General features: G+C 65.5%; 6 protein-coding genes across 6 annotated transcripts in view; 4 read left to right on the forward strand and 2 right to left on the reverse strand.

Moving 5' to 3' along the window:
• The window catches only part of PFL1_05978 (uncharacterized protein), a gene marked incomplete at both ends in the record, with an annotated part of 3,019 nt that extends 1,827 nt beyond the window's left edge, over positions 1 to 1,192 (forward strand). The window contains one exon of the mRNA XM_007883517.1: positions 95 to 1,192. Within this exon, the coding sequence (XP_007881708.1) occupies positions 95 to 1,192 (1,098 nt within the window). The remainder of the gene's footprint in view (positions 1 to 94) is intronic.
• A 207-nt stretch (positions 1,193 to 1,399) lies between these two features.
• PFL1_05979 (uncharacterized protein) lies at positions 1,400 to 3,198 on the reverse strand (the record flags this gene model as incomplete). The annotated part of the gene is made up of 4 exons (XM_007883518.1): positions 1,400 to 2,072; positions 2,187 to 2,236; positions 2,359 to 2,976; positions 3,073 to 3,198. The coding sequence occupies 4 exons, from the start codon at positions 3,196 to 3,198 to the stop codon at positions 1,400 to 1,402; spliced, it is 1,467 nt and encodes a 488-aa protein (XP_007881709.1).
• A 1,133-nt stretch (positions 3,199 to 4,331) lies between these two features.
• Positions 4,332 to 6,544, forward strand: PFL1_05980 (uncharacterized protein; the record flags this gene model as incomplete). Its single annotated transcript, XM_007883519.1, has 2 exons — positions 4,332 to 6,188; positions 6,302 to 6,544. The coding sequence occupies 2 exons, from the start codon at positions 4,332 to 4,334 to the stop codon at positions 6,542 to 6,544; spliced, it is 2,100 nt and encodes a 699-aa protein (XP_007881710.1).
• Positions 6,545 to 6,845: 301 nt separating this feature from the next.
• PFL1_05981 (uncharacterized protein) lies at positions 6,846 to 8,363 on the reverse strand (the record flags this gene model as incomplete). The annotated part of the gene is made up of 1 exon (XM_007883520.1): positions 6,846 to 8,363. The coding sequence occupies one exon, from the start codon at positions 8,361 to 8,363 to the stop codon at positions 6,846 to 6,848; it is 1,518 nt and encodes a 505-aa protein (XP_007881711.1).
• A 1,065-nt stretch (positions 8,364 to 9,428) lies between these two features.
• On the forward strand, positions 9,429 to 10,425 carry PFL1_05982 (uncharacterized protein; the record flags this gene model as incomplete). Its single annotated transcript, XM_007883521.1, has 3 exons — positions 9,429 to 9,517; positions 9,631 to 9,898; positions 9,997 to 10,425. The coding sequence occupies 3 exons, from the start codon at positions 9,429 to 9,431 to the stop codon at positions 10,423 to 10,425; spliced, it is 786 nt and encodes a 261-aa protein (XP_007881712.1).
• Positions 10,426 to 10,750: 325 nt separating this feature from the next.
• The window catches only part of PFL1_06911 (uncharacterized protein), a gene marked incomplete at both ends in the record, with an annotated part of 1,213 nt that continues 707 nt past the window's right edge, over positions 10,751 to 11,256 (forward strand). Inside the window, one exon of the mRNA XM_007883658.1 lies at positions 10,751 to 11,237. Within this exon, the coding sequence (XP_007881849.1) occupies positions 10,751 to 11,237 (487 nt within the window). The remainder of the gene's footprint in view (positions 11,238 to 11,256) is intronic.

Here is an 11,256-nt window from a genome sequence, read left to right on the forward strand (position 1 = left end):
GCATACATTATACGAAGTTATACGAGACACGCCGACGTCGCGCGCGTCGACACCCGCCCGGCGCTCGACGCGGCGGGCGGCGCGGGCGGCCAAGGGCGGCTACGGCTACAACGACGCCGAGGACGACGGCGCCTACTTTAACCGGCTCGAGGTCGAGTCGCGGCGCGCCCCGCGGCCGCTGTCGCCAGCCGCGGCCGAGCGGCAGGGCAAGCTGTACGCCATCAAGGAGGCGCAGAAGTCGATCAACAACATGCACCTCGAGAACATGGTGATGCAGGCGCGCAAGGTGTGCAACCACCCGTTCCTCTTTGACTGGCCCATCGACCCGGACACGGGCAGCTTTGTCGTCAACAAGAACCTGATCAACGCGAGCGGCAAGATGCTGATGCTCAACCGGCTGCTCGACGAGCTCTTTGCGCGGGGCCACAAGGTGCTCATCTTTAGCCAGTTTACGACGATGCTCGACATTATCGAGGACTGGGCCAACGAATACAAGGAGCTGCGGACGTGCCGGATCGACGGCTCGACGTCGCAGGTGGACCGGCGCGAGCAGATGCGCAGCTTCAACGAGGACACGGGCCCGGACGCGTGCAACCTCTTTTTGCTGAGCACGCGCGCCGGCGGGCTGGGCATCAACCTGGTCGCGGCCGACACGGTGATTTTCTTTGACTCGGACTGGAACCCGCAGATGGACCTGCAGGCGCAGGACCGGGTGCACCGCATCGGGCAGACGAAGCCGTGCCTCATCTTCCGGCTGGTGAGCGCCAATACGGTCGAGCAGCGCATCCTGAAGCGGGCGGGCAACAAGCGCAAGCTCGAGGCGCTCGTCATCCAGCAGGGCAAATTTCGACTTCCCGCCGGCTACAATGCCGGTGGGGCTGGGGGTGTCAAGAGGAAAAAGGAAGACGAGATGGCAGAGATGGCGTCCAACCTGCTCAAGCTCGAGGGCGAACAGGTGCAGCTGGCCGGCGAAGACGACGAGATCATCAGCCAGGCTAACCTCGAAAAACTCCTCGATCGCAGTCCTGCCGCCTACGAGCGCCGTACCGGCTGGGTCACGAGCCGATCCGGCGGCGAGGGCGACGAGGCGGGTGGCCAGGCCGCCTTCGAGGTCACCGAGACCGTCGTCGATGAGGCCAACGAGGAGATCGCCAAGCTCCTCGCGGGTGGTGGCGGCAGTGGTGGCGATTGATGACGCGGCGGCGGCAGGGCGCTACGGGCGTGGCACGACGGGCTGCTGTCGATTGGCCCCACGGGCGGGCGGACGGTGTCTATCTAGCGAAAAAAGGGGGGCGAGACGGGTTGCCCCCCCACGGTCTCCGTAGACGAATTCCAACTCATCTATTACCCTCCTCTGCCTTGCCTCCGGTCTCTCCAACACTGCTGGCCGTCTGCGACGTTACGCCGCCTTGGCCTCAACGCTCTGCTGATCGTCGACGACGCCGTTCGCCTCTGTCTTGGTCTTGGAAGACGACGGCTCAGCGGCGAGGAGCGACCAGCCGAGGTGCTGCACCGTGTCGAGAATAGCATCGGCGAGCCAGTCAAAGTCGCTCTCCTCGAGCCAGACCTGCGCGCTGACGCGGAACCAGATCGTGTCGGCGTGGACGTAGAAGGGCACGAAAGTCGGGTACCGATCCGCCAGCGCCGTCTGGAAGCGGCTCGCGACGAAGGCGAGCGAGGGCATCGCCTCCGCCTCCGCCTCCGCGCTGCGCAGGCTGTCGAGGTCGAGGGGGAGGCTGACGTTGACCATGGAAGACGTGAGGATGCGGTTGGGCGCGAGGTCCATGACGGTGCTGCCGTGTCCCAGGCGGCGCGACAGGATCTCGCCGCCGCGCTGGGCTAGACGCGTCGTGTAGCCCATGATGCGGTCTTCGCCGCCCAGCCAGCGTCGAAATTCGAGCGCGGCGGGGATGCAGAGGAAGTTGGACTGGTCCTGCGTCCCGTTGCTCTCCCACACCGCCACGTAGTTGGACGGCGCGTCGGTCGGGATCAAGGAGGGCCCCTTGGCAGGGGCGTCGGTCGGCGAGACGTAGTAGTGCGATGTGGGCATGCCCGGTACCAGGTGTTGGTTCCTGCACGCCGGCACGAGCGGAGAAAGAGTGGAGCGCGAAAGGGAGCGCAGTCGGCATGTCAGATGTCGAAGTGGGTGGGACGGGCGCGAGGAGGGGAGGAGCGGCCAGACTCACCGCTTGGGCGTGTACAGGAACGCGCAGCCTCGGTGGGCGCTGAGCCATTTCTGCGAGAGGGTCCGAAAGGGGCGGAAGGGCGAAGGGTCGGAAGGAGAGGAGGCTGTCAGACGACGGCGACGACGGACTGAGAGAGACGCTGCAACGCCATGGACCAGGAACGACCACGCACATGGCAGTTTGACACAAAAAAGTCCGGGTCGGCGTCGCGCAGGTTGAGCGGGATCTGACCGACGGCGTGGGCGCCGTCGACGAGCGAGAGGACGTCGTGCTCCCTGAGCAGCTGGACTGTCTGCTGCCACGGCACGACGACGCCGGGCAGCGACGAGATGGTATCGAGGATGGCGACGCGGACGCGCACGCCGTCGCGCTTGGCCTGGTCGAGGGTCTCCCTGGTTCGCTGCAGGAAGTCGTCGTGGGCGATGGGGTAGGTGACGGGCACCTTTACGACGCTGAGCTGGAGCGAGGGGTGCGAGTCGACAATGTACTGCGCCGTGCGTCCGCAGGCGCCGTAGACGGTGTCGTAGACCAGGATGGCCTCGCGCTTGGTGGCCGACCAGGTGCCCGCCATGCCGCGCAGGATGGCATTGACGCCCGTGGTGGCGTTGGTGAGGAGGACCAGGTCCTCGACGGGGCAGTTGACGAGCTGCGCCAGCTCCTTGCGAGAGCGCTCGAGCAGGGGCTTGAAGCCGGTGCGCATCCAGATGTCGGGGCGGCGCTCCGACTCGGCGAGGTAGTGCTTGTAGGCCTCGAGAACGTGGTTGGGGCAGGTGCCGAAGGAGCCGTTGTTCTGCAAGAGAGCGGCAAGACGGACGGGGAAAGGGCCAGTTAGAACGCGGGCTTAAGGTGTCCTGGTCGACGACGACGGCGACGCTGCGGTGCTCACGAGGTTGACGTAGTCGTCGTCGAACGAGTAGAGCTTCTTGCAGGCGTGGCCAAAGGGGGGCGGCGTGGCTTTGGCCAGTTCGGCGCTGAGGCCATCGAGCTTTTCCTGGAGCGTGGTGGCGGCCATGGCGGAGTGCGAGGCCGAGGGCAGGGCAATCGAGCTTCTAGAGAATCGAGGACTGGGGAGCACGGCAGATGAGGGCGTCGAGGTAGGAGAAGAAGCCACCTTAAGTACGGATCGAAGGCCGCTGTCCTACGGCCGACCCGCGAGGACCACGACTGAACGTGGAGCACATGGCTGGACCCTGGCTGGCAAGACCGGCCAGATACATAGAGGCTTGACTTGGGCACAGCCCAGATGCTCGCCTGCCTTGGGTCCAAGGCAGTCCGACCCGACCGACTGGACCGGCCGATCCGAAGCAGGCAGGGCTGCCACGGCGTGATGGCCTGGCCTGGCCCGACCTGGCTGAGCATGCTTCGGGAGCGGAGTCGAGCCGACAGGCAGGTGGAGGAGCCGAGGAGCTGGCTGCCGGCGGGCCCGCTATGTGACTCCAATTCCCGCTGGAACGGAATTCGCCAGAGCGGCCCGCGAAATTGGCCGTTGACCTGGCCGCCCTGCCTTGCCCAGCCCGCCCTGCCTTGCCCCGCATCGGACGCCCACCTCCGGCTGCCTCCTGTCTCGAGCTTGCTCGCTGTCGTCGTCGTCGTCGAGCGAGAGTAGTGACTCGCTGGCTCGCAGCCGTCCATCGATCATTATCCACCTCGCTGGTCCCTCTCTAGCCGCCTCTCGCATCGATACGAGGACAGCTGTCAAGTGGGGTGCGCCATACCCACCTGCCAGCAAGCTACATTGGCCGATCCAGCCAAGTCCCCGTACTCGGGCCCTCCGATGCCCTGTCGAACGGGTTGAGGACAGGTACAAAGGCGGGCGCGAGTCACACCATCGCCTCATCGCCCTCCTCACCGCGCTTCTCTCTGAAGACTACACGAGTCACCGCGATACCGACCTTCTGCTCGCTGTTTGCCACCATCGCAGCACCCCATCCGGCTGACGATATAGACAGCACAACGACCCACGCCGCGCCGCACGACAGCCTCGACTAACGACCTCGACCAACGACATCACCACTGCCCTAGACCGACGTTTACCTCCTTCGTCGACGACTCTACGCTTCTTCTGCCCGGGTAGACCTCTCTCGGAACATCCGAGCCCACCCTCCGACCGCTGCCCAGCTGCTCTTTCTTCTTTGAATCATCGCCATGTCGGCCCGTTCCGATGAGCCAGGGCGGCTTTCGGCCCGAAGCCCGCTCAATGACGGCGCAGAGGAGCGTCAGCCGCTGCTGACGGCAGCGTCCTCGCCTTCAGCTGCTGCATCGCCCGCCGTCAACGCCGTCGGCGACGCCGAGAGGCAGGCCAGCCCGCGAAACAAGGCCATGTCGGCGAGGGCCGCGACGCCGTTGCCGTGGCGCAAGCTGTCGATCCTGATGGCCATGCGCCTGGCCGAGCCCATCAGCTTCACCGTCATCTTCCCCTTTGTCAACGCCATGGTCTACGAGATCGGCGCGACCCGCGACAAGGCAAAGGTCGGCTACTACGCCGGCCTCATCGAGAGCCTGTTTGCCTTTGCCCAGTGCTGCACCATCCTCTTCTGGGGCGGCCTCTCGGACCGCGTCGGCAGGAAGCCCGTCCTCCTCTCGGGCCTCGTCGGCGTCTCGTGCTCCATCATCCTCTTTGGCCTCTCGCGCACCTTTATCGCCGCCGTCTTCTCGCGCGCCCTCGCCGGCGCCATCAACGGCAACGTCGCCGTCGTCAAGAGCATGGTCGGCGAGCTCACCGACCAGACCAACCAGGCGAGGGCCTTTAGCCTCCTCCCCCTCGTATGGTCCATCGGCTGCTTCATCGGCCCCCTCCTCGGCGGTTACCTCTCCAAGCCCGCCCAGCAGTACCCCGCCGTCTTTGGGCCGGGCGCACCGCTGGAAATGGACGGGTTCTGGCAGACGTACCCCTACTTCCTCCCCTGCGCCGCCTCGGCCACCATCACGCTGCTCAGCATGCTGTTTGGCTCCGTGCTCCTCGAAGAGACGCTTCCCAGCAAGCTGCAGGCAAAGGAACAGCGGCGACGGGGGCAGCAGCAACAGCAGGCCGAGGTCAGGGCAGGTGGGCAGCGTCGCCCTTCTGCGACCGGCAGCACGGCTCACGTCCGAGCGGCATCCGCCGCGCCTTCAACCAACGACAGCCGTTATGGCGCCACCGCGACGCAGCCCAACCCCCTCGCTCAGGCCGCTGGCATGCGCCCCATCACGGTACGCCACAATCGCGGCCGTTCGACGGCGCGCGTCCTCGCCCACGTCCAGAGCTGGGCCAGCGGCTTCACGCCCTCGGGCTCGCCAGCGGGGAGCCGCGACGCCAGCCGGGCCGTCAGCCGTTCCGCTTCACCGACCCGCCAGAGTCAGGTCGGTTGCGCCGCTCCGACAAGGGAGAGCGCTGCAGCTGACCGCTCAGCGAACCCCGAAGCGACTTCCGCCGACGACGCGGACGATGCCGCCAAGCCGACGGGCATCCTCGGGCTGCTCTCTATCCGGCAGATCCAGAGCGTGCTGCTGTCGTACGCCTGCCTCTCGTTCATGGCCGTGGCGCTCGACGCGGTGCTGGTCCTGTACCTCTTTGAGCCCATTGAGCTGGGCGGGCTCGGCTTCGACACCGAGCACACGGGCATCCTGCTCAGCCTGACGGGGCTGGGCGGCATCATTGTCCAGCTCGTCCTCTTTCCGCCACTGCACCGCCGCATGGGGTCGCTCAAGCTGTACCAGGCTTCCATGTGGGCCTTTCCGCTCTCGGTCACGCTCCTCCCGCTCGCCAACGGCATCGCCCGAGTCGGTCTGGCGGCGTCGTCGTCGTCGCGGCTGAGCAGCACCGATGCGTTTCTGCTTTTCGAGGCCGAGGGCGGCGGTGGGAGGAGCAGCGACCTGCCGCCAAAGTACGTCGCGCTCGTTTGGACCGCCGTCGTCTTTGCCAACGCGCTCAAGGTCGTGGGTGGCATGGCGTTCAGCTCCAACATGATCCTCGTCAACGAGTGCTCGCGGCTCACCAAGGGCGCAGCGCTGGGTACGCTCAACGTGAGTGTGTCCGGTCATTGCCCTGCCCTGCCCTCCCCCTCCCACTGTGGTCCACTTCGACGACTGACCATCACCCTCTCTCTCTTCCCCTGGCCTCGACGACCCACGTACAGAGCCTGGCGCAGCTATCGGCGAGTCTGACGAGGGCAATAGGTCCGTATGTCGCCTCGACGCTGTTCGCCTTTAGCGTATCGCACAACCTCCTCGGCGGCCAGTTTGTCTGGCTCGTCCTCTTCGTCGCCGGTCTACTCGGCTCCCTCACCTGTCTCCTCATCCGCGACCTCGAAAAGGAGCGAGAGGACCAGCAGCAGCAGCAGCAGCGTCAGCTCCCCCAAGCAGCGGCGGTGGCTGAGTAGGCTTCAAGTGCCGCTGAGGGCGCCTGGCCTCATTTTGCTCCTGCTAGTTTTGTAGTTGATAGATGCTCGTACCTCGTCCATTTGTAGATGTCACTGCAATTGTCGCAACCCCCAGTGAAGCGATGATGTGAAGGAATGTGGATGGTGGTAAGGTCGGTGTAGCGCGTGAGCCCCGCCATGTTGAGAGGAGCAAACGGGGGCCATGCAGAGGGTTCAAGAGGGCCGCGACTGATGCAGGCATGCTGCTGCACTGCCCCAAATTGGTCTGTTGCAAAGTGATACTGAAAGAGGCTCTGTCTGGCTAGACAAAGCCACCCTCGCCCTGCTCGACAGCGAGCCTAGCGGCCTGTTCCGACACCTCGATATCCCACGTCTCGCCGCCGACCAGCCGCTTATCGAGGCAACCACCCGCGACGTGGCTCTGCACCTCGTCCGCCAGCGCGCTCAGTGCGGCGTCGGCGGCTTGGTCAGAGAGCTGCCCGAGGCGCTGCGACAGGGGACGTACCCATACCTCGTCTAGGCGGGCCAGGACGGCGGTTCCGACCGGGTCGGACTGGAAGAGGTCCGATATCGAGGCCAGTACGGGTAGGACGTGCGCCTTGCCGCCTCGAAGCAGCGCGACCACGTTGGAGAGGACGGATAGGGAGAGGTGCCAGTGTCGGTACAGCGGCACGACGAGCGCCCGCCGCATCGTCGCCCGCAGGGTAGCTAGAAGACGACGTTGCGGCATCGTCGCTCCTATCCCCCCCCTTGTCCCGGACGTCGGTTCGAGCGGCAGCGAGGCGGAGCAGAGGGTGCGCGACAGCTTGGCAATGGTCCAGCTCGACTCAACCGTCGTCTCGCCGTAGTTGGCCTGCATCTCGTAGAGGTAGCCAAACAAAAGCTGGACCAGCACCGACGCCGTCTCGTCGTCCAGGCTGCCCGTCGTTGTCGTCGAGGGGATGGCAGCAGCGTCGGCGGCGGCGAGTGCGGCGGCAGCGACGATGGGCGGCCGGAAAGAGACGAGGGCGGCCATCTCTCCGTCAAAGTCGAGGTAGTTGTCGAGGTAGATGCCCTCGTCCCACTGCTGCTCTTCGTACGCCTCGGCCTGGAGCGCACGGTCGGATGGCGGGACGGAGGCCGGGTCCGAGACCTCGAGGATGTTGCGCACGTCTGCCTCGCCGCCCGGCACGAGGGGACCGGTGAAGGCGGACCGGAAGCCGTAGCCGTGGCCGTGCGCTTGACTGGACGCCGGGTGCGATGAGGATGGAGCTGCGGCCGTCGAGGGCAGAGGCTTGGATGAGGCGGGTGCGTCGAGGTCGACCAGGCCGGCACTCGTCATGCCCCGCTGTAGCAGCCGGTGGACGTCGCGGTCGCTGTCGTTGTCGTGATCGCGGTCGGCCGCTGTCCCGGACGCTATTGGCTGCCCCTGCGCCTGATCATCGGGGGCAAAGAGGCCCTGCTTGGCCTCCATGTCCCTCTGCATGGCTCCGACCTCGTCGTCGGGCATGAGCTGGGGCTGGAGCGCCTCGAGGCCGTCCCACAACCCGGCGGAACCCTTGAGCAGGTGGACGGTGTACACGGCCGAGGCGCCATCGTCGGAGAGCGCCGGTGCGACGTCGTTTGTGGCGGGTGCGACGAGGGGTGCGGGAAAGACGAGCGGGAGGTAGTAGGATGCGCAGTGGAAGGCAAAGATGCGCGACGAGACGGCCGTCTTGGCCGCGGGGGGCGCGGCATGCGGCGAGGTGGCGGCGGCGGCCGAGGCAGGGAGGGTGATTGTGATGTCGAGCGAGGTGGGTGTCTGGGCTATGCTGTACGAGGGCACGAGGAAGCCGTCCATGTTGGGGTCGTTGGCCTGCGCCGTGGTCGTCGTCGAAGCGAGGGAAAGGCAAGAGGTGGCTGGCTTGGTGGTGGTGGAGCAGAAGAAAGACGGACGCGGGTGTGCTGCATGCTGCCAACTACTCCTGACACTGACCCCCTAACAACGACGACGACGACGACGCCGACGCCGACAACTGTGGCCTCGCCGCACCACCGGCCGCGCCGTCTTGGTTCATCGCCCACTACCACCTCTGTGCTTGTTGGCCCAAATCCATAATCTCATCACACGGCAACCCCACCTCACTCGACACCATGTCGGCCTCGTCACCACCTGCCCCGGCAGCTGGGCGCGCCGATAACCGCGGCCACCGCTTTTCCCTCTCGGTGCGCTTCGCGGCCCTTGATAGGACCGTTGAGCTGTACGACTTCTTCTTTGCCCTCGACTCTCCCATTCTCACCGATGGCTACGGCTTCAGCACCCCTCCGCGCAACAAGGTGCGACCCGTCATGCCATGAACGACGTCGCTCCACCTTTCTCTCGGCACTCTGGTCCAGACCGCCCTCGCAACGTTCGGTCTGGCCGCCACGTCTTGCGAGTGCTTTGCCACCCTTGGCCCAACGTACCGTCACCGACGACCACGTCTGCAGCCCCTCGCTGCCCGGCTGCGCCAGGGTCGAGGTCGATGCGCAGGGTACACAGGCGACGGCGGCGCAGCTCGCCGCCCCGCTCCTGTATGCGCCGACCAGCGTACTCGTCGTCATCACCGCGCCGCTGGTCCATCCCCAGCCCGTGCTGGTCGTCATCTTCACCGACCGCTCAGCAGCCAAGCGTGATGACCATCTCCGGCGAGCCATGCGGCAAGCTTTGTCGACCAGGCTGCTCGCACGCTGCGCTGTTACACGCCAGCCCGACCCCGACCAGCGTTGCCTCGAGGCCGCCCACATCGTCCCCAAGACTGTCGGTGACGCAATCTCCCAGCTTGTCGGCCTCTTTGCACCGAATTTTGCCCGCAGCGCTCCCGTCGATCCAACCGGACACATACGAGCGTCGCTCGAGGCCCAAGACATTCACGGCCTCGCCATCATGGACGTCCAAATCTCACCGCTCAAGTTTGACGCTGGCATCAATTCTCTCACAAACGGCATCTGGCTTGAGCCCTCGGCTCATCGCAGGTGAGAGCAGTCCCGGGCTGAGCAGAGCTCCCGATTGGCTTGTCGACAATGGCAGCCATGCTGACAGGACCCGGGGAGCTCCGACTTGTCTTGCGGCGGCGGCGGCGGCACAGCTTCGACGCGCACCGCTTTGCCGTCCTGCAAGGCCGGCTGCTGCCCCTCGACGACTTTGTACCCTGGCACCTCGATGCGACCGCCTGGGTCTCGGGCGTTGACAGTGACGATCCTCGATATGAGACGCTGGACCGCCCGCTCGACACCTACCGAAAGGAGCGGAGGGCCCTCTCCCTGACTGCGGCCGAGACCGACCTGGTGCGCTACTCGGTCAAGCCCGGCTGCATCGAGGCCGACGTTGAGCAGTGGCTTCTCTTTCACCTCAGGGTGAGTGTCTGATTTCTGTTCCGAGCAGTTCCAAGGGTCGCTCCGGGTGTCGGCCCGCTGACAAGATTGCCTCGGTCTCGCTGTGCGCACGCCGACAGGCGGTCTACGACATCTACGAGGCCTACCGACCCAAGGGCACCCGCAAGGCGCTCGAGGAGATCTTTGGCATAGCGAAATCGGGCCCTCGCGCCGACATCGCGGGGCAGGGCTTTGTCGATTTCTGCCAGCTGGCGTTCAAGACGAGGACGATGCTCGACCTGCGCGGCGATGGCCAAGTCGCTCCGGATCCTACCGGCACGGAAGAGAACGCGGGCAGTCTGGCGAGCAACGACGACGACGGCGACGACGGCGACGAAGATGATGATGCTCGCACCGTGACGCCGAGGTGGTGTCACTGCCACAGAGGTGGCGATGAGAACAGCGCCGACGAAGATGACGACGACGATCAGGAGGCCGAGATGGGACGGGGCTTTGTCGACTTTTTCCAGCTAGCTTCCAACGCGAGGGCGATGCTGGGACCGCGCTGAGCCGGGTCGCAATGCCGCAGGTCGATATCGATCGCCAGTTTAACAAGGTTGTCGTCGTCGTTGTTGGCGGCGATGGCGGTGGCGGTGATGGTGATGGTGGTGGTGGTTTGGGATCTGCCCTGCTGCCAAAACCTCTTTTTCATGGGCCCCGCGTTTGGAAGAAGTAGAGGCCAAAGGGTTCATGTCCGAGTCGCGACTTCCGCACTTTTGGAACGTCCGCCCTGCCTACTGTTAGCGAGCGGGTCTGGGAGCTCAGCCTCACCTTCTTCTTCCACCACGCCTCGCATCGACGGTCCCCACCCGCACCCGCCTCGCCGCTCGCACCATGACCGGGTCGCCGTCATCATCGCCGCCTCCAAACTGGCCAAGCCACCTCCCCTACCTCTCCACCACCTCGATCCCCTCCCCGCTCCTTCCGCCATCACTGCACGGCCGATACTGCACCGCGCCGTCCGACACCACACTGCCCGTCCGCGCGACCCAGTACCGCCGTATCAAGGTGGGGATACGACGCATCGACGCCGATACGCCATTCATCCCGCGCACCTTCGTCGGTCCCTCCCCTTCCTCGACGCCGCGTGCGGTTGGCGGTGAAAAGGGGACGGGACGACACCCGGCGTTGGGGCAGTACGGTCTATTCGCGCTGCAGGATATACCACCGCACACCTTCGTACGGCCCTACCTCGGTGTCGTACACGTCGACGCCGAGTCGGACAGGGAAAGCGAGTACGATATGAAGGTCGAATACCTCCCCCACGACGGTATCGGGTCGGTCGCTATCGATGCGACGTCGTGCGGCAACGAGGCTAGATGTGCGTTTCCTCCCCCCCC

Source organism: Pseudozyma flocculosa (genome assembly GCF_000417875.1).
Source record: "Pseudozyma flocculosa PF-1 unplaced genomic scaffold scaffold00023, whole genome shotgun sequence".
Taxonomy (NCBI): domain Eukaryota; kingdom Fungi; phylum Basidiomycota; class Ustilaginomycetes; order Ustilaginales; family Ustilaginaceae; genus Pseudozyma; species Pseudozyma flocculosa.